The 22,223-nt window shown below is 46.1% G+C and overlaps 1 protein-coding gene across 6 annotated transcripts in view; it reads left to right on the plus strand.

Moving 5' to 3' along the window:
* Positions 1-22,216, plus strand: part of COL26A1 (collagen type XXVI alpha 1 chain) — a 169,741-nt gene extending 147,525 nt beyond the window's left edge. For 4 of the 6 annotated variants that reach the window (XM_064729384.1, XM_064729383.1, XM_064729388.1 and 1 more), the window contains 7 exons: positions 3,052-3,144; positions 4,644-4,705; positions 6,981-7,043; positions 10,641-10,685; positions 12,347-12,391; positions 13,000-13,084; positions 17,613-22,216. In XM_064729384.1, the coding sequence (XP_064585454.1) occupies positions 3,052-3,144; positions 4,644-4,705; positions 6,981-7,043; positions 10,641-10,685; positions 12,347-12,391; positions 13,000-13,084; positions 17,613-17,785 (566 nt within the window). In that variant the 3' untranslated portion in view covers positions 17,786-22,216. The remainder of the gene's footprint in view (positions 1-3,051; positions 3,145-4,643; positions 4,706-6,980; positions 7,044-10,640; positions 10,686-12,346; positions 12,392-12,999; positions 13,085-17,612) is intronic. The other 2 variants (XM_064729385.1, XM_064729387.1) reach the window with 2 other exon arrangements.
* The last annotated feature ends 7 nt before the right edge of the window (positions 22,217-22,223 follow it).

Below are 22,223 nucleotides of genomic sequence, written 5' to 3' on the forward strand. Positions count from 1 at the left end.
CCCTCAGTTAAAAATGAGTGATCAGATACATGGGCTAGAGCCAGCTCATTCCTATTCCTTGTGCTAACATGGGTGATTTCTAGGGAATAGTTAGGGAAAATAATGCAACTCTCACTCTTGAGAGCTGTTTCCTTCCAGCTCCAAGATCTGCCAAGGACACATGAAGTAAAATTAACCTGTTGGAAAGATCAAGGCCAGATCAAGATCAAGCGCAGCAATCAAGCCATGTCCTCAAAGGCCACAGCCACACATTTTTAACTCTTCCAGGGATGGTGACTCCACCACTCCCTGAGGGAGAGCAAGGGGAAACTGAGGCAGAGCATGCTGGTGTGCCCAGCATGTCAGAGGTGATAAGGGGGAAGGATCAGTGCAGCACCATCCCAGCTGCCAGCAGGGCCCTGCCTGGGGAAGGAGAACAGAGCAGGGGAAGGGAAGGGGAAGGAGAGGAGGAAAGGAATTGAGAAAACTGATTTCTTTCCAAGTGTGCTCTGAGCTGCCTTTGCTGCTCTGGCTGGGCAGATTTCCCTGTGTCCTTCAGGGCATTTCTGTGCTGGTTCAGGGTGTCTCTGTTCCATTCCAGAGAACACAGGTGCTCCTACCTGGCCAGGCCACACTGGTTTCTCTTGTCCCCTTGGCTTGGAAAGCTCCTGGAGCAAATTCAGTATCAAGGATTCTCAAATGAAGCATTGTCTGCTGCTTTGGGGTACCCAGGAGCTCTGAACCAGAATCCAGCTCTTGAGCCCAGCCTGGCTCAGTGCAGGAGGTGGCTGACAAGGGAAGATTCCCTTTGATGCTACCATTTGATGCTGTTTTGTGGCTGCTCTAACAATCTCCAGCTGCAGAGAGCCCCAGAATGTCCCCATTTATAAGGGAGTTTATAAGGAGATACAAGTTCTTCCTGCTGCTTTATGAGAACATGGAGGAATCCCTTAAAAACAGATGAGGGTTGTGTTTTACACACTTCAGCCCCATTTCATTGACAGTGTGTTTCATTCAGAGCTGATCCTGGACAGAAAGCTGGCTCTGAAGGAGCTGGCCAGGAAGGAGCTGGCACAGCCCTGGGCTGCCCAGGCCAGGCAGGAGTTGCTGAGCCCAAGGGTTGTTGATCAGAGCTCTCCTCTGTGTCACAATCATGGAATCACCTTTCATTAAATAATGTTGAGTCAAATGTCAGCAGGGGTGGATTTGTGGGAGTAACTGTCATGGTAATAATGTGCCATTTAGCTGGAATGTTTTGTAACCCAAATCTTTATCCCTGGCTTACGTCCAGCAGAAATTAAATTGCTGTCCATCCTCTGCCCCTCTCAGTGGATGTGCAGTTGATTTTATTGGTCACTTTAAAAACAAAAAGCTCTGCAACTGTTAATGCCTTCATTGCTGTTTGATGCTCATTTTCCAATTTCATCTTACTCCCAAGCTGTGATGGATTTTGACATGGTCAAATAAAACTCAAATTAATTGGATTACACACTTCACTGGGGTACCTTTCCTCCTGAACATGAGAAGAGTCTCAGTTGTTTTGTTTCAGGGCTGTGAGGAGGGGGAATGAATGGGTTTAGAAACAGCAGTCAGATAAATACCTGTTTGCATTCAGGTTTTAGGCACAAAATGTGGTTCTTAGAGGAATCTGGGTTGGATCTTGTGCTGTCCTGCTGCCAGGAAGGCATTGCAGAGCTATCCTGTCATCCTTGGCAGCCCAAGCCATTGCACAGTTTCCCCTGGAACTGCTTTCAAACACCTGCCTTGGAAATTCTCTCTATCACTGCTCCAGAAGCTGGGAAGGCTTCACAAAGTGGCTGCTAAAATTTCTAGAGAGTTCACCTTCTGACCTATGGGCTGGACTCTGCAGAGTAAGCAAACACCCTTCTGACCTTCCTGGTGTCACTTGGCATCTGCAGTGAGACATTCCCAGCCTTTTCCTGCCCAGGGTTCCCCTGGATTTTACTGTGATGAGTTACAGGGATGAGTAGAAGGAAACATGAGTAAGCTTGAGGTCATGGGCAGGAGGAGGTGGACATTATTCCTTTATGGCAGCTTCAGCTGTGGAAAATGTGGGGTTTTCAGAGGGTTTGCCATCCTGGTGACCAGGAGCCAACATCTTCATCCAGGTTAAACAGGAGATTGGTCCTTCAGCAAAGGGTCAGGACAGAAAGCCTTGGTAGCACCAAGATGTGGGGTTCCTTGTTCTTGTGCTTGTTTTGGGGCCTTGTTGTCTTGGTTGCTCATTGAATTTTTACCCCAGATTTCCACAACTGTCCCAAAGTGTTGTGGGGTGCTCAGATGAAAGGTGCTGCCACCTCCCCAGATTACAGCTGTGCCACAGTACAGATCCACAAGGAACAGGGTTGTTGAATATGGTTTTGACATCACAATAAATACTGAGGGTTGCTTTTTTATTTATTTATTCTTCTCTCTTTCTTGGTTTCTGTGTCAACGACCTTGGTAGAAAATTCTTTCCGGGGCAAACATGGATCCTCTTATCAAACTTTTCTGGCTCACAGAACTCGCTGTAAAACCTCTTCCACAGCAGCCTTGGAGAGCAAAGCAGGTGCTCCAGGAGCCCGAATTCAGCATCCTGCAGCGCTGCCGGCCCAATCCATCCTGCAGCACTGCCTGCAATATTCACCCTGCAGCGCTGCCGGCCCAATCCATCCTGCAGCGCTGCCCGCAATATTCACCCTGCAGCGCTGCCGGCCCGCGGCCAGCAACGGGCGCCAGAGCACCGCGGAGAGAGCCGGGCTGGGCTCGGGTCTGACTGAGATCCTGGCTGGGATCGAGACTAATTGTGATCCCGACTGGGATCGAGTCTAACTGTGATCCTAGTTGGACTTGAGACTAACTGAGATCCCGGCTGGGATTGAGTCTAGCTGTGGTCCTGGCTGGGCTCAACACTGTGATCCCGGCTGGGCTCGACACTAACTGAGATCCCAGCTGGGCTCGAGTTCAGCTGTGGTCCTGGCTGGGTTCAAGACTGAGATCCTGACTGGGCTCGAGTCTAACTGTGACCCTGACTGTGACCCTGACTGTGACCCTGCCTGTGCTCTCTTGCAGATGGAGAAGCCCAGCTGGCCTCCACCGTCATCGACACCATCCTGGCAGGGCTGCCCGGCCCGCGGGGAGCCCCGGGGCCTGTGGGGCCACCAGGTGACAGCCGGGGCTGGGCCTGGAGCTGGGCCTAGGGCTGGGCTCAGGGGTGGGCTCGGGGCTGGGTCAGAGCTGGGCCTGGGGCTGGGCTCGGGGCTGGGTTTAGGGCAGGGCTCAGAGCTGGGCCTGGGGTTGGGCTCAGAGTTGGGCTCGGGGCTGGGCTCAGGGCTGGGGTCAGAGATGGGCTCAGGGCTGGGCTCAGGGCTGGCAGGGCAAGAGGAAGGCAAAGCCCCTCTGATGGGGAGTTGATGGTCTATGGGTGTCTGCAGGGAAAGGGAGGGCTCCTCACTGGCAAGAAGTAACTGGGTTTTTTTCTGTTGATAGTGGTTGGTTGTTTGACCTTTACATCTTGAGAAAGGGGCTGATTAAAAGCTGTTTTTAAAAGTTCAGTGATTCCTTCCTGAGAGCAGAGCTGTTCTCCCCCTGCTGCAGACCTGTCCTGTCACTGCAGAGCTGCACCAGGCAGGGGCTGGCCAGAGGCTCTGTGATGGCTGTGAAGACTTTGGAGCCAGTTTGAGCAATTGCAGATTTTCACCAGTGTAACTGAAATCAGAATCTGAGATGAAAATTCAGTGACAAGCCTTCTTTCTCTCTCTGCTGATGGGTGGCTTAAATGATAATATTCCTGCAAACGTCAGCACTTCCCTGTATGATGCATATTTAGGAGTCAACTCCCATTAGTTGCAGAAAAGGCTTCTCCCTTCATTATGAGGGCCTTTCATTTATCCTTCAATTCCTTTATTCTTTGACTTAAGCATTTGTATGGTGCATTAATGATTGAGGCTGATTCAGCTGTACTTTGTGTATAATGTCCACATTGTTTCATCTCAAGGGTTGTGACAACTAAAGCAGAGAGGAGTATTGCTAAGTTCAGGCTAAGCAAATACCCTGTCTCCCATCTGCAGGTATAATTTAACAGCTACTGTTGAGATATAATTATTTTTTCAAAAGGAATGAATCTGTTAAGTCACTGTGTGAGACAAGTTGACCTGTTTAGATGGTGCTTAACTCATCCTGGAAGCAGCTCTCCTGTGGTACAGATTTTAAATTAATTTATTGCCACTGCAGTGAGTGAAGACCAAGAGAGAGCTTTGCTTTGCCCCTCTGAGCCTCTCCTATCTCTGACCAAGTGCAGCAGCCCTGGGGCTTCCCTTGCCACCTGAGATTGTTTCAGGACCAGCACCTGCAGTGTCTCCTCTCATGGAGCTGTTCCATGGATCTAGTTTAAGTTTTCTCAAAAGCTGCATTTTAAAGAGTGGAAATGTAGATGTTACTGACATCATTCCTGCCTATTTTCACCATTTTTTCCTCCCAGAGCTCTAACATCCCCCCTAGGATGTGTTCTGTCAGGATTTGGTTATTCAATAATCCAGTGTTTGATGAAGGCTTCTCACTCATTGGGAGACACAGCAGAACATGAAAGAAGTGCATGCCTTTGGAATTTAGGGTTCTTCCTCCTAAATTTCCTTAACATTGTCTCCAATTTTGATTCCCACCAGGGCCACCAGGTGCTTCAGGACCCAAAGGCCCCCCAGGACCCATTGGAGCCCCTGGATCACAAGTAAGGTGCTTTGGTGCTTTGGGGTGAGGGGCAGACGGGGGTCAGGGTGAAACATCATCCCATGCACAAGGAGGGAGAGTAATCTTAGATCTGCTGTTTTGTTCCCCATGAAATTCTGTGATTTAATTCCTTTTCCTGTGATTTATTTCCTTTTTCTCATTCTGGATTAAGAGGTTGAAATGGTTGTGCTTTCCAGATTTTCCCTTAATCATAACAACACACTGTGCTGCTGCTGTGTCAGAACATTTCACTGTGGCCTGAGTTGATGCAAAGGATCTGACATGGGCTTTACTAACACAGTGATAGAAAAAACTCTGCATTTCCTGTGGAACACATAAAAAGAACAAAAATGCATCAATGGGAATTCACCAATTCACCAGAGTGAATGTTAAGCCTACTTTTCCAGACATAACACTTTCTATTCAAGAAAAATATCACAAATTCCCATCAGTTTGATTATTTATTGATACAAACATTGTGGAGGGGGGAGATAATAATGGAGTGGGAAAAACTCACTCCAAAGAATTTATGGTAGAAGAAGGGCACAGTACTCACATGGGTGGAAAAATCTGATTAAATGGAAAGAAGTGAAGTCATGAATAGGGAACTGCCAAACTTCTCAAACTGTGGTTGGCTGATACAAAGGGACTCAGTTTTGGGAAGAATATTGCTCAATGTGGAGGTAAAACAGCAGCATCAGATTTTTCAGAGGAATCCCACATGGCTGGAGAGCACAGAGAAAGGTTAAGTGACTTTATAGAGGGATGTAACTCAGATCTGGAGGTTTGGAACTGAAAATAAAGATTTTTCCTATGTGTTTATTAACCACTTTGAAGAAGCAATGAACAACAGGTTAGGGAAAGTTTGCCAGTGTAGCAGAATCCTTTCAATTAGGAAATACTCTGGAGAACAATGAGAAACTCCAGATAGATACAAACACAGTGAGAGATTTGGCAGCCAAATGACAGATGCAGTTTAACATCATTAAATATAAGGTAATTCACAATTCATAAGTAGATTCTGCAGCAGAGTCTGGCTTTTTGACATGCAGCACACACTGTAAGCCTTTTATATTTTGCAAAATTGTGGAATTCAGTGTTCTTGAGCATCTCTGTCTCACCACACATCAAAGGATGCTTTGGACACTTGGGCTTTGTCCATGCTGCATGTTTGACATGGGGCCAGGCCTGGTGTGTGCCCTGCCTGCTTTGGCAGCCCCAGGGAAGCTCCTAAGCCAGGCCTGAGTCTCTGAATGCTTGGTGGGGCTGGCTGCAGGCAGGGAACAAGGTGCTGCTGGTGAGCACTGCTGGCTCCCAGCTGGAATGGGAGAGGGCTCCTCATTTTCTCCCTTAGATCACATGTGTGCCACCTCCTTGGGTCTGAGCTCCTCACAGCCATGCTCCTTTCTCTGGGCCTGCAAACCCCATTTCTCTGGGTGCTGATGTGGGGATTTGTGGGGCTGTTCCAAACCAGGCTGGCTCAAATCCCCAGTGGTCTGGAGGGGAGCTCCAAACTCACTTCTGCAGCCTCCCAGACAACGTGCAAGTCACCTGAGGTGGAAAAAAAGCATCTTGTGGAGAGGAGGAGAGCTGACAGGCTGAATATAAACAAACAATATTGTTCTCTCATGGTCTGGTTAATAACTGTGGCTTCTCTGGGTGGATAAGTGAAGAATTTGGATCGATTTCTGCATAGCAGTTCAATTAGTAGAAATCTGGAGACTGTGCCCTTCTTAGCCATTGGTGACTGCTTTATAGATTTGTTCAACCCAGGGAGTAAAATTATTAGCAGAGATTGGGCTTAATTTCAAAATTGTTTATTAGGGTGAGTGAATAGCTTCAAAATAATTTCCACTACACAATCCAATTAATTTTCAGGTATGTGTGCTTGCTCCTGCCACCCACTGAGGCAATTAAGAAGTAGGGGGAAGCAGTGGGGATTTTTAAGTTAAACACAGTACCTGTGTATTAATTTCTTCTTGGTAACTGAGAACAAGAACTGTCCTGTCATACTGACCCCAAAAAAATGTTACATCAGGGGCCTGCAGTGCATTAAAAGAACCAAATAGAGGGATCTGCAGAAAGTGCAGGGCTTGGGATATCTGCAAACAGAGCTCCTGTTGTGTGTGCTTGAGGGAAAAAGAGAATCCAGCCCAATTGCTTAATGGGTGTATGAGGTTTTCAGGAGCTGAGGATCACTGGGAAGTGTATTCACTACACCTACACAAAGGTTGCACAGTAGAAATTAATTCCTTCTCATTCTGCGTCTCTTCCAGGGCTTGCCAGGATCTCCAGGACAGCCTGGACCAAAAGGATCCAAAGGAGACCGAGGAGAGAGAGTAAGGATTTACAGGCACAGGGAGATTCCCACAGCACCTGGGAGCTGTGGAATTTTACACAGCACAGGTCTCACAGATGCAGTGGGACCACAGCCACCACCAACCTTAAATTCAGAGTTTCTGGGGTTTCTGGAGGGACCAAGATGAGGTTTCATCTACAGAGAAAGAGTTGAATGCCTTGCAAAGTCAGGTATTCCCCAAAGAGATTAGCAGATTTGCTAATTTAGATTTACTAATTTACATTTGTTACCCCAAAGAGGTAGCAAAGACATGGTGGACAAAGGCCTGTGGAGGCCAACTTTCTTACACCAGCCAAATCTGTTTAGTGTGGAGTGTTTTGAGAGGTCTAACTGAACTCTTCCTTCTGTGGCACTAAGGCTTTAAAAACTCACCAGATTTTCCTCAACCAAAGTCATTCTCCAGGTCTAATGATGTTCTTAACATATTTGGAATACTGAAGTCATGTTCTTAATGTTTATGTGCCTCAGTCCTCAGTGGGCTGTCCAGTGCTGATAACTGATCAGGGTTTGAATGTTAATTCCAAACTGCTGACGTTTAGGAACTACCAGAGAAATATCTGACAAGGGTGTAAATGTGTCAGATTCCCAGCCCAGCATTCAAGCACTGGGAAGGGTTTGAAAGGGGAATTTGGGCCTTTGGCTGCTTCTGTCCAGCTGAATTGCCAAAAGATCATGGACTGAAATCTCTGGGTGAGTCTAGGAGCACAAAATCACTTGGGAGTGGAGCGGGAGGCAGAGGATCATCAGCCCTTAGGTCTGAAATGGGCACATGGACTGTGGAGAGCCACTGAGACCCCAGCATGGAGAGAGCCGAAGGAAGGGACAGGGACAAGCAGGCAAACCTTGTTTGGTTCCTGTGGAGTGGTGGATGTCTGCAGTGGTGGCTGCACTGCCACAGCTGTGGGAGCCAAGCTCCTTTCCCTCCCAGGTTTCCTGTCCCACAGATGGGGTGATGGGGGCTGCAGGTGTGTGATTCCCCCAGGACAGAACCTCCTCTGCGTTCCTGCTCCCCTTCCAAGCCAGCAGAGCAGAGGAGCCTGAAAGAGCCAGGACAGGGAAATGCAGATCAGTGAGCTCCAGTGTGCTGCCTTCTCCAATTCCTGGGAATAACCAGCCACAGACAAACTGCTCCTCACAGTGCAGACTGTGCAAGGGGCTTGTTGCACCCCTCCTGAGGCACCAGGAGCAGCAGAGGTCTGAAGGTGAAGCACATCTGCCTTTGGAAACCTCTGTTATAATTTAGGTTTGGGTATTTGGTCCTGTTCTTACATCAGAAATCACTTGCACTTCTCTGAAACACAGAGTGGCTTTTGGTCATTTTTTGTAACATTTTCCTTGTGCAGCTCAGCCAGTTTGGGCATGACTTGGCTTTGCAAATAGTTTGCAGACTGATGGAGTTCTGGGACTAGAATTCAAAATTCTGGTAGAGAGCAAAACCTGAACTGATTACCAACTGCATCTCATTGCCATTCAATCTTTATTTTCAGCTTAAAAAATAGAAATGCATGGTGTGTGGCAAAGTGTCACATTTCCATCCAGGAAACAGATAAAACTCTTCCTTAAGGATTTATTTAACATTTTGCTGTAGTTTGTGGTTGACCATCTTACTAATATTACTACTAATATACCATATTATTGCTACGCTTATTTTGAAACAAAATCCTGTTGATTGTGTCCATTCACTCTTGACAGATCCCTTAGAATTTGGTTTTGTTCTCTCCTTGCTAGGGATTTAGAATTTTAATTCTTCTCTTAGGTTTGGGACAAATGAGATTTTCAAATATCAAAATGTCTTGATAAATAGAAAAAAAACCACCCAGTTAGTGTGGAAAGGGAAGCTGCCAGTTTTTTCTGTCGTAATTTCTGTAGGGTGTTCTGTGTGCTTTTTGTCTTTTGTGAGTGTGGCTTTGAATGCTGGTTTTGACAACTGCATGCTGCAATTTTGGGTTTGGTGGATAAAAATGAGGGCTCGAGCAGAGGAGCTGTGCAGCTGCAAAGAAAAGCAGAGGGGAGGGGGAGGTTTACAGCATCTACTGAGATTTGAGGAAATGTTATTATACATTCTTCCTGCTTAATCTGGGAGAGAACAGATGTGGGAGAGACCTGCAGCAGTCAGACACAGCCCCTGGATGGCTCAGCTCTGTGTGCTGCTCACGCTCAGCCTCTGCTCAGCCCAGCCAGGGAGGCTCCCCAGCATCTCCAGGCACTCTTCAGAGCAAAACCAGGGAGGGTGGGATAAAAGATATTGCCAACATCCAGCCTAAATATCCTTTGATCCCCTTTAAGCTGATAACATCCTTTCTGTTCCTCCTGGACATGGAGCACAGGCTGTTTATGTATTTTCAGTCTGTTGTTGTGCTCCTCTCTGAGATTTTTCCTTTTGCCTGTGCAGAATCCAAGTATTTCCCTTTGAAGATACTGGGAGCACCTGACAGACTGGGCTTCTCTCCCTGTCCATAGGGGTCTGTTCCTGGTGCTGGCACGGCATTCCATAGGAATTAATTCCATGGGAATGTTCTGTAGGTGCCCCTTGGTTTTATACAAATTTGATGGACACAAACCCAGCAGCTCTCCCTTTCCACTACCATATATGTAATATATGTATATATATACTATAATACCGTATATTATATATACATATACTACATATACATACATATACACATTTGTACATATATTTGTACATGTACATATATGTATATATTTTTAGGGGGGAAAAAAAGGATGGGTTTGTTGCTGTGTGTGTCTGCAGGAAAGAGCCAGGGGAAATATGTGGCTGTTTCATTAATGGATTTCTATGAATGCTTTTACATTTTGCTTCTTCTTCCCAAGCCCCTGCTTTCTCACTAAATAACCTGTAACTGCTCTCCTGGTCAGGGATTCTGCCCTGCCCCAGCTGCTCCAGGGTGGGAAAAGATGTTCAGTTCAATAGCATTTCATTTTGCCCCAAACCAACACATACTAGTTCAAACTGTGTCTCTTAAAGAAAAAATAAAATAATTTTTGAAAAAAGAACAAAAACCTCTCACTGAGAACAATGTGAAAATTAGCACAGCAGGAGAAAGAAACAAACCGACCAAAATATTGTACCTGTGTTTTGATCAGTAGCTGTGGGGTGTGTGGAGCAGGAGCAGATTAAATCAGGGCTTGGTGGGAGTCCTGGGCTCTGTTCTGGCTGGGGCAGCATCACTTCTACCAGAGAGAAGAATGCAGTGTCTTTGTAAGGAACAAATCTCCAGCCAAATTCCTTCTTGCTATAATGTAACTGACTGCTGGAAAGTTCAGAAAACCTGCTAATCGTCTTACAGAGAGGGCACTGAGCTCAGGAGCTCTGTATCCAACCAGCTCCTCCAGAGCCTGATGGGATTTGGAGCTGATCCTTGACAGAAAACCATAACCCCCTTTTGCTGTCTCTAAGTGATAATGTCAAGGGAGAGGAATTTTTTTTACATATTATCCCAAGTGTAAGGTTTTTTTTTTCCCCATTAAGCCATCTTAATTCCACTAGTAAAAATTACACTGTGTTCTTGTCAAGTGGCAAAGTATCTCCTAATGACACTGCCTTTATTTCCAACAGGGGCAAGCAGGTCTGCCTGGAGAGAGGGGCATTAAGGGACTTCCTGTAAGTGCTGCACTCGTGGGTGGTGCCAGGCTCAGCTGGGGCTGGTGCCTGGCACTGCAGGGGCCACTGGAGCTGCTCCAGAGCTGAGCTCTGCTGCCTCCAGCTCAGACATCTTCTCATGTAAAATCCTTTCCTTAGGATTTTTTCTTTCTGAGAAGCTGAGAGGCCTCAAGAAAGAAAATGTAAACAATGATTATCTGCTGCTGTGGAATGCAACAGGTGCATCTGTGATTGGCCCATGGTGGATGTTTATAATTAATGGCCAACCACAGTCAGCTGGCTCAGGCAGAGAGCCCGGGACAGCTGCCTTTGTTATCATTCTTTCATTGTTTTCTATTCTTGGCTTGGCCAGCCTTCTGAGATGAAACCTTTTCTTCTATTCTTTTAGTATAGTTTTAATGTAATATATATCATAAAATAATAAATCAAGCCTTCTGAAACATGGAGTCAGATCCTCATCTCTTCCCTCATCCTAAGACCCCTGTGAACACTGTCACAGGCTCCAGCTCAGATATTTGTTCCATAGATACTCTCACCTTAACAAATCCCTGTGCAAATGAAGCATTCCTGGTGTAAAGCACAGTGCTGATGTGACCAGGGGGGATCAGGGGGCTGGGCTGTGCCTGCAGATCCCTCTGGGCACACACAGCAGCTCCTGGCACCAAAGGTGGGCACAGTTAAACAGCTCAAAGTCCATCAGCTGCTCTCAACTCCCTCCTGCACCTCAGCTGGCCAAGCTGAGCTGGAAACCCTGCAATGAGGTTAAGAGATGTCTCCAAATGATTTTTTGGCAATTCCTGGACAGATGCCCAGAGGAGATGTCTGCACTGGCACATGGCCAGTGGAAATAAACCAATGGTGGTAAAGGTTGGCTGACAGAGATCTAGTGGAGAAAATTGTGGGGTTTTTTTTGGCTGGCAGGTTCTAGAGAAGCCCCAGAGCCTCTTGGAGGGTTCTGATCTCTCTTCCTTGGTTCCATCTCATAATTTCATACAATTCACACAACATTTTCCTTGGTCCCTCCTCCTGTGCTCACCTCTGCTTTGCAAATGTCTCAGGGATGTCCAAATTTGAGGAGGCCAAGCCTTTCCAGTCTGTTTTAGATTGTTAGTTTTGTTTTATGTTTAGCTTAGAGTGGTTGAATCTCTCCCTGTCACCTGCTCTTCAGAAAGTGCATGAACCTCCTGGCTGGGGGAAACATGGGAGCAGTGTTCCCAGCACAGAGAGATCTTTGTTCAAGAAAAGCTTAATGAGCATCTTCAGAGGCAGAAAGGGATGTGACTAATTAATGAAAGCAAAATGGAGGGGGTTTCTGTTCTAGATCAGGATGAAAACATGGATTTTGGGGGGAAAGGAGCAATTTATCTGAGAGCATAGTGAGATGTCTGTGGCCGTGCTGGGGCAGGCCATTGCAGTGGCTCCTCCTGCAGCTTGGCCACTCCTGCACAAGCTCATTTGTGTTAGAAGTGCCTTTGACCTCCTGGGAAGCTGACAGGAGCCAGGGCAAAGCTCAGGAGAGCACTTTGGCCCTTGGCATGAAGGTCCTTGTGTTTCCTGCTGGTGAAATGCTGCTTTAATTTGCTCCTTTGGTGGGGAGGGATCTGAGGGCTCCTGGAAGGCTCCTCAGCCACACGTAACCAATTTTCCTTCCTTTGTTTCAGGGTGAACCAGGCAAGAAGGGTGAGGAAGGAGACAAAGGTGCTGATGTAAGGATGTGTTTCTATTGTTTTACTTTTGGTTTTGTCACTTTGCTGTCCCTCAACCCTTTGACCGGTGGGTTTGGGGGGCCAGAGGGTGAGTCCACAGTTAAATGTGCAGAGCAAGGGTGCCTTGGGTTTGAATTTATTGTGTGCCAGAAATTCTGGTCTGTGAGGTTTCCTTGGCCATGCTGTCACCATGTTCTTGAGCACCTCAGTCCCCAGAGGTTGCTCTGTCACATGGAGCTGGTTGGGAATTGCTTCCCCATTGTCCCTCCCAGCTGCTGAGGGACAGACTCCAAAAAGAGACCAAACTGCAAGAGCAGAGCGTTGGAGTTCTCACATCTCTGCTCTCAATCCCTGAAACACTTCCCAACATCTCTTTGGCCCTTCAAGCCCACACCTAAGGTGACAAGGACAACAAACTACAGCTTGAGTGTACATGGGGAGCTCTTTGAACAGGGATTTCTCCTGCACTCCTACTTAGGTTACCTCATCTTTTACATCTTTTCATTTTTAAACATGCTCACTGCAGGGTTTGGTGCTACAAAAGTGACATTATGGACAAGAAGCCTATCCTGGAACACATTTCAATGTTTTTGTTTTCTTTCTTGCAGGGGGAAGGTGTCCAACAGCTTCGAGAGGCTCTGAAGATTTTAGCTGAGAGGGTATTGATCCTTGAGCACATGATAGGAATTCATGGTAAGCACTGCTAAGGTTTTCTTCTCCAGGGAACCAGGGCTCTGCTCAGGATTGATGGTTAAACATCCTCCCACTCTCCTGAGCTCTCTGGTGTCTGTTCAAGCCCCATTTTCAAAACTGGGTACCATGAATTAGTTTTGAGTTGAGTTCCAGCAGCTGCACTATTTCTTCTGGCTTTCCAGTAGCAGGTGAAATGACCCTTACAGTGATTTTTGTTACAGTTCAGGCAGCCAAGTCATGAGCAGCAGCTCAAGCCATGTGGCACAGATCATCCACCAGCTTCCCACAGAGCTGCTTGTTCAAGTCTTTAGGCCAGATCATTTAATCCTGTTAACAGCATCTTCCAAGTGACTTGAACACCTCTGAGGCCCTTGCTTTGTGCAGCACCAGGTTTTGCAGAGAAAGCCCAGACAGAGCTGCCATGTCACCCTGAAAACCAGTGATCCCTCAACATTTTGTGGTCATAACTTACATGAAACCTATTTTCACAGTCAGATTTAAAGAAAGTCCCACATGTTTTACATTCAGATAGATTTTTGTGATTTCTTGAGGCTGTTGGCTTTCCCATCACTGGGACAGGGTGTACATCATTCTTTAAAGAATGTTCTCTTCCCTTAACCACAGGATGGTGGTGGTTATTGTCACAGGAGTTGGTTATTGCCAGGCTGTAGCCAAGGATCAGTTAGTTCTCTCCCAGCTGCCAAAACCTTCTGTGCCAGAACAACAAACACCTTCTGTGTTTCAGAAACAGTCAGAGGCAAAATGTTTGGCTCTGCTGCCCCAGCCTGTGAGCAGCAAACCTGCTCCATGGCACTGAGCAAATCCCAGAGCACTTTTCTGTCCTTGACACATGGAACCTCATTCCTGGCCTTGCTTGTGAGCCCACCTCACACCTCCCCTCAGATCAGCATCCACTTTTATTGGGATGTGGCCTTTGGAGATTGATTTAAGCTGTGGGAATGCTAAGCAGCTGAATTGCCCAGCAGTCCTGACAGTGCCTCACTGCACAGTAATTCCATCCCAAGCACTGCAGGCAGCACCTGGGGATCCCAGCCCTGTCTGGAGCCAGCAGAGCTGGGGTGGAATTGCTGCTGGACCCTTCCAGTGCCAGGGCATGGCTGGGCTGGAGCCTGCTCTGCTCTGTCACTGCAGGACACAAAACACACACTGCTGCTCTCAAGGTGAAAAAAGAGAAGTTTATTTTCTGACTCCAACATTTATAGTTTTCTAAAAGTGACAGTGGATTGGAGGGTGAAAGTGCCACCTGTCCAATGCCACTGGACAAACCAACAGTCCATCAAGTTTCTCTTCTTCCATAAAAGAATACAAAACAATAAGTTATTTACAAAAAGTATGTGAGAAAGTTTGTTACAAGAATGTAAACATCAGAAGGCATAGAAAATCTTAAAAATTCAGAGCAACACAGCTCAGTGGCCTCCTGCCCTTGGAGGCTCCAAGTTCTATTTCCAAAAGCAACAGGCAGCAACAGCATAAGATTTTTGGGAAACCCTGAATCACAACCCCATGATTCAGCCACACTCACCCTGACCTTACCTCTGCTCTAACCCTGCTTCAGTTCACATTTTCATTCCAAGGGTAGAAAAATGTATTTTTATGTATTTTGTATAAAAATGTATAAAAAGCTGCTTTGCTTTGAGATGGTGGAGGCACCAGGGAGATGCCCACTGGATTTCCTGGGCAGCAACCCATGCCAGCTGGGGTGATCTCCAGGGAGGAGGGAAAGGGGGGTTCCCTGGATGAGTCCATTAGAAAAAGGGATTTACAAGATCTAGGGTCTGGGACTCCTTTGGCTTTTACTTTGTACCTTCATTTACAGTGGTATAAAGCAAAAAATGACATCCTTAGGGATCTTCTGTAGACCCTGGGAGAGGGGTTCACACACCTTGCCCCAGCAGAGCTGCCTGATTTAGCTGTTTTTCACATTCTCTGTGGAAATACAGCAGCAGCAAGGCATGTGCTGCTGTTATTTTGAAACAGTCATTTCAGCAAACCATTTGTATTGATCTGTTACTGCTTGGGATGAAGATGAGTTATTTACACCCATCTGTACTTCTATACCAGTGGAACTGCATCAGCAAAAATGGATGTTTTTTAATTGTGCACTGTGCTTAGGTCATATTTAAACACCTATATTGTATGACTTTAGGGTTGGTTTTGTCCCATAGGTATTGATAATTGTATTCCTACTCTGTGCTTTTGAAATAGTTCCATTCTTTCACTTCACACATATTTTAAGCCCTAAAAAAATACTGTACTTGAAAATTAAGGCATATTTTCCTTGTGCAATTCATCTTTGTGTTTATGGTTAAAAAACTCCAACAAACAAAGAGAAAAGACATTAAATAACAAAAAATATTTTCCTTGAGCACAGACCTCCCTGGACTGAAAGGCACCATGGAGGTTTAAACCACCCAGCACCAACTCTCTGGTCATGTTCCCAGTGTAGGTGTTAAGGATTTGACCACAAGTTCTGGGGCAGCCCAGCTTTAAAACCCCACTCAGAAATGCCAATCCCATGCTCTCATTTTCCCAAGAATCTTCCCACTGAGTGTGGTTTCCAAAACCACAGCCAGCCAAGCAACAAGGCAAAACATCCGAGCAAACAAACCTCTCCTCTGCCCTGGGAGGGCAGCTGGAGCTGACCTGGCCTGGGAGCTGCAGAGAGCAGCCCAGCACGACACAGCAAAGCCCAAATTGTTTGGCAGGGCTTGGTGCCAGCAGACAAGAGCCCAAATCCTCCAGCAGCCAAAATCTCACTGGAAACAGAAACGCTGCCTGGTGGGATCAAACCAAGGCTGGCACGTTGGGCTCCTGGCAGGGAAACACAAACACCCAGCTCTGGAGGCAGAAGGAAGAAGAAATTCAGACATTGAAAATGATGAGGCAGATCAAGCCACCAGCACGTGTTGCTGAAGAGTGGCCCAGAGCAGTGTACATTGAATTTGTTCAGAGGGAAGAGCAGGAGGTTGTTACCTGGAGGTGCTCTGGCAGCAGGGACAGCCACCATCCATCCCCAGCATTGTTGCTGATTTGGCTGCAGCCCAGGGTGGGTCAATCCTTCCATTCAATCCCTTCAGTGCCTCCAAATGTCCTTTACTAGGAGTGAAAATGGTACTTGAACCCTAAGAGCATCTGTGCCCACTGCCCACCAGCTCATCCTCCAACACCAGGAGTCTGAGTAGCTGTTGCAGCCCAAGTAAATTCATAATTAATGTAAGAACAGTGTCACTGTGATACTTTGTGAAAAATCCCTTCACCAGCATTTCTTCTCCTGGGAAGCTGAGAAGCCTAAGAAAAGAATGAAAACAATCATTATCTGATTGCTTCTCCAAAGTTTGCTGCTTTGGAATGTGGTCTGGAGATTGTTTACCAACAGGTGCATGTTTGATTGGTTCCATGTGAATTGTTTTTACTTAATGACCAATCACCATCAGCTGTGTTGGACTCTGAGGAGTCAGTCACAAGTTTTTATTACTCATTCTTGTTAAGCCTTCTGTCAGTATCCTCTCTCTTTCTTTAGTATAGTTTTAGTAAAATAGAATAGAATAGAATAGAATAGAATAGAATAGAATAGAATAGAATAGAATAGAATAGAAGCTTTCTGAGAACATGGAGTCAGATTCTTATCTCTCACCTCATCCTGGGGACTTCACCAACACAACAGAACAGCACTTTGGAAATGGAACTACAAAGGGGAACAGGCCCTGCAGTAGGAGCACTTACCCCAAAGAGCTCAGGCAGAGCAGAGGGGAAACATCTCATGCAGGAAAAGTGTGGTGGCACCAAAGCTGTAGCTCCAAAGCTGCTTCCTGCATGGAGAGCAAACAGGAGGGAGATTGTGGGGATCCATAAAATCAGAGGGTTTTGGGAAAGCTGCACAAGGCAGGCCTCAGAGACAGCAGAACTGTGATTGGAGCTAAGCAGCAGCCATGAGATAGGTCAGTAGAAAAATTATGTAAAAAGTAGAAAAGTAAGGACAAATAGAACAATGGTCTGTGTATTAACACTTGGCTAGAATAACTCTCTAAGCTGCAGAAAAGTTTGTCTAGTGAGATATTAGGAAGTTCTAAGCCTAATAATGGAGCTCTGTGCATTGTGTTTTAAGGCTTACAAGCAGGTATTGTATTCAAAATAAGCAAACATTTTTTAACCAAAGTGTGCATATAGTGATTAGATAGAACTACTGTCAGTGTGCTTTTGCTTTGTGTGATTGGCCAAAAAACTTTTAAAGTGAGTTGTAACATTGAGTTCTTGGTCTGCTGCCTGGGATGTGAGCTGCTGGCAGCTTCCCATTGCCATAACCATGTAATGAGGCTGATGCTGGAAAATCAAACAGCTCAAGGCACGTTCCCAGCAGTCCCATCCCATTTTCCCATTTATACACAGCCCCTGGCCAGCGACAGGAGCACACTGCTCCCACAAGAGGAACCACTCAGAAGGGCCCACGAGTGCCTTCCTCAGCCTCCCCTTTTAAATAGTGCTCTCCCATGACTTTCTCTCCTTACAGACTCTTTGTCTTCCATTGAGCCAGGCTCTGGACAGGATGTGATCCCAGGCTCCCCCCTGAGAAGCAGCATCAAGATCAAGCGAGGAGGACCCCGGCAGCCCCAGGCCCACCAGATCCTCTCCTCCCTCCTGGATGATGCTGAAGCCAGAAGGAGAAGCCACAGGATGAAGTAGGAGCATCTCTGTGTCCTCCCTGCCTGTTCTGCAGTTCAAGATCCAGTACCCAGTGCTGAATTGCACCCTGCAGATGAAGAGGGTGGGAGGCTGCAGTGTTGGTGGCTGGGTTTCCTTCCCTGGCCAATTCTGAGCCCTGGTTGCAGGGAATGACTTATCCATAGCTCAGAGAGGGTTTTGAGAATGTTTTCCTTGATTTTGTTGTTTTGCCTTTGGAATAGCAGTTGTCAGGTGTCTCAGAAGCTGCCTACAGGAGTGGCACCTCCTGGCTGTGCCTCCAGGGTTTAACCCTGCCCTTGTTCTCTCCCTGCCCTTGACAGTCACTCAGTAAAGCTCTGCTTAACTGGCCAAGCCCACCCATCCCACCCAGAGCCAAAGCCAAGCCTCAGCCTTGTCCATTGCTGCAGTTGGAGACATCTGCTTTTATTTCCTGTATGACCTGCAAGGATTTCTTTTAAGCAAAGAACAAATTAGAATACCAATTACATTTAAAAGTATTACTCTGAAAATTCAGGTGGCTCTCTGGATTTTAGCAACAAAATCCTGGCTTTTCATGTTGCTAATTGCCTGTGAGTGACATTATTTCTATTTGTGGTTGGCTAAACAAGGACTTTTGATGCAAATGTTCCTAGAAACATTGGCTTTCTGTCTATCTTCAGAGAGTTTAGACTATTTCTGTGAAAACATAGAGCAGTTTGCATGAGATATGATGGAATTGTGCAAGAATTTTCCCATACTGTGTTCAGCTTGTGCATACATCCAGAGATAATTAATTTAAGTGGTGGCAGTAGCTATTCACAGAAAAGGATATTTTGCAATAGTTTCTTAATCCTACAGCAATCAGGAAAAATGTTTTCACAGTGTTTTGTTTTAATCTTGTGAGTAAATCCTCACCATTTAGATCTGGAGACAGTGTAGGAGCAAACCACAGCCTAGGGAATTAGAGTCTTGTCAAGAGCTTATCTTGCACTTGGAGTTACATACAGAGTCATTTTCCTTTTTGCAATAACTGGTTATTTTAGGGGAAGTACCAGCTTCCAGGTTTAAGAAGTTGAACCTGCCCTTCAGTGACAAATGAATCACTCCACCTGCTGTGCTAACCAGGTCAGACAAGCTGATGTCATCCATGTAGACAGTGATTTCTGTTAGAAGGGGGAGGTTAATCAACAAAACTGACTGGACTGTTTTTTGTTTTTAATTCCCACATTCTGACAGTTCTCAAATTCAGCCCAGGACAAAAGTGAGCAAATTGAGTTGTGTTATGGCCCCTGTGTGTCTGGTTCCTGTGCAGAGCGCAGCTGGGCTGCACTGCTGCAGTGTTTCTGTCAGCAGCTTTCCAAAGAAAACACTGCAGTCCCTGATCCAGCACCCCAAGGGATCTTCCCAAGGCAAAGCCCACTGGAAATGAGGCTAAAAATGGAGGAGCTCTGCCAGCCCAGCATCAGCCCCACATTAAATTGTCCGTAAACACTGTAAACATGGCAGTGTGCTACCAGCAGAGACAATCCCAATCCTTCCTCTGAAGAGCCTGGAGCCTGGAATTTCCACAAATTAGCAGGTTACAGGCTCCATTAGGATGGCTGAACCCACTATGCCTTGACTTGGCCCTGCTCCTCAGGAACCCAGCCATGCCCAGGCAGGTGAAATGGCAAAGCTGATCTGAGCAAGCACCAGAACTTTGCTTTTACTGCTGTGCAGCTGAACAACAACCAGCTGTGCTGGAGGCAGCAGGGATGCTGCTTTTGCATCCTCCCCTGCTTGGTCAGTGCCAGCTGTGGGGCTCATTCAGCCCACCTGGCTCAGGTTGTGCTTCTGAATGATTGAATTTCCCAAGAAACAAACCCAGAGCTTTGCAGGAGCCTGGGGAGTCTCTGGCTGCACTCTGAGTTACAGCTGTGGTGTAGAGAGACAAGGAAATGAGTAAAACTCAAGTCCAACGGGTTCCTGAGCTCAAGGAGCCATCCTGTATCTGCAATCCCTTGGGGAGAAGGAAATAAAGCTCTCTGAATGCATCTTGGTTTCACCCCCAGCACTAATTCTAAACCCAGCCTTAACTCTGAGGATGTCTGAGGTGCTCTAAGAACCCAAGTCCCTCCTTCACTACTGGCAGGGCAAGAGCTTTGTTTGTGGCCAGCCAAGCAAGGTTCAGCCATGGGAACATTCTTGGAATAATCATTCCATCTAAGAATTAAATGTCCAAAAACAAGGATGATTCCTGTGCAGGAATTGAGAAGTACTTGGTTACCTCTGTGGTAAATTGGGACTATCTTGGTCTGAATCACATAGACACTCCAAGACCTCACTGGTGGCTTCCAGGAGATAAATCAGCCAGTTGGTGTTGGAACATCAGGCCTGGGGAGTGAGGAGAAATCTCAGTTCAGTCTAAACTCCTGCACTGGGCAGGCTGGTGCCAGCTGCAGTTGAGGCCACAGGAACAATCTGTGCTCATGGCAACTTCAGGAACCAAACCCAACCAAAGAAATCTTTGAAAAGGGAAATGGGGAAATTCAGTTTCACTGGTCCTGTAGCTACAGGGTTGAATTTAGGGAAGAGGGAATACAATGAGGCCATTTTTACTTCCCTGGCATTTCAGAGGCTTCACACTGAACTGGAAGAGAAATCTTTCTTTCTCCAAGTTTGTCTTCTGAATTCAAAGTAATTCTTTAGTCACTCACATTGCTGCAGCATTCATACTGACATGGATTTGGAATTTTATATTATTTAAAACAAATTACTGACAAGATGAAAGGAAAATTTAATGGAAGTTGTTTGCAACTAATCCTGCCAAGTCAATTGTCAAAAAGCTGTTCAGGTTTGGGTTGAGACCACTTTAATTATTGATAGTATGAGCTGTGTAATTTTTTCTCTTTGCTTTGTTTAGCCCCATCTCTCTGATGAGGTGCTGTATCTTTAAATGGGGGACAGCAGGATTATACCAGATGGACTTTCTCTCTCTGCTGGGGTTTCAATCCTCTCCACTCACACGAGGGCTGCACCACACTGTTGTGCCACCCCACTTTAATGACATTTAAAGGTGAGCACAGCCTCACACACTGACATTGATGAGATTGATGACCAAGCAAACCACTCCAACCACATTCTCCATCATGGGCAGATCCTGAGGTTCATTTCAGCCAGGGCATATAATGCTTCTTGCCATGTCTATGTAATTTAGGGGATTTATTTTGAATGCGTGCTCATTTAGAAATATATTTTAATTGAAATGTTTAGTGCTTTATCTTACATACATACTGTGCAATACCATAGTGTGTTCTTTTCTTTTTTCTTTTTTTTTTTCCCTAAGACTTTTTTGAAATTCCTGATGTTTGTTTGAGCTCCAGTGTGTTTTTGACTTGGCTCAGCTCTGGTAGTAGTAGTGTTTTCCTTGCCCTGAGCTAACCAGAAGCAGCACATTGCACAACAAAAACCCTTTGCAAGTCATGCACCCTCACATTCACCAGCAACCTGCAGCTCCTGGGAGGCAGGGAATGCTCCTCTCCAGAGGGTCTAATTTGCACTTACTGTAAGGAATTGCTAGCAACCCAGGGAAACAGGAAATAGCTAGAGAGAAGAGCCCTCACCTGCTCCCACCAAACTCCAGAGTCATTTTGTGATCAACTTTCAAAGGAACAGGCCTTAAAAATCAGACCCAGCCATGGAGGAGCACGTGCTGGTGCTGTGTGGGCTCTGCTCCAGTGTCTGCCATGGGCTGTTGTCACAGGGGACCCTGAGCACTGTGACAAAGGCTTCCAGAGACAATCAGCTCCTGGACTTCCCTCCTGATGCAATGATTGCAAACCCATCCTCCTCCAGGTTTATACCTTCTTCTGACTCCAGATGACATTCCACTGGGGGTGTAGGGGTTAAACTACTCAGAGTCTCTGTGATTTCTTGGTTTCCTGTGAAGCCAAGGCATTGAAAGGTGCTATAATTGTTCACGAGGCACATGCCCAGCCACAGAAGGAAATGGTAACTTCTTCACCAGTTATTTTACACAGTACCTTTTTTATTTATATCAGTGTGTTTTGTATGTGTGCCAATGGTCCTGGCTTCTCTCCTGGGGATCAGCTTTACAACCATTTGGTCTTTTATAGGGCAGCCATAGGCAGTATCTTGCAATCACGTGTAATTTCTTAACTTAGAGCAAGAATAAATCTCGTCTGACAGGATGAACTCATTTATGGCAGGCTTTAATGTTTGTTGTAAACACAACCTGTTTGTTCCACCTCTTGCATGGTTACTTATCTGTTTTCATATTGCTATGTTATTGTTCAAAATATCTATTTCTCTTTATTTGCTATGGGGTTTGTTACTGTATATGGAATGTTTTGTATTCAGCATTTTCTTACGGAGCAGAGTGGGAACAGTATTCAAGGACCCACAAATACCAAAGACCTTTCATGTAATGCACTGAGAAATAAACTTACTGTAAATGAGT

The sequence above is a fragment of the Zonotrichia leucophrys genome, chromosome 19 (genome assembly GCF_028769735.1).
Source record: "Zonotrichia leucophrys gambelii isolate GWCS_2022_RI chromosome 19, RI_Zleu_2.0, whole genome shotgun sequence".
Taxonomy (NCBI): Eukaryota; Metazoa; Chordata; class Aves; order Passeriformes; family Passerellidae; genus Zonotrichia; species Zonotrichia leucophrys.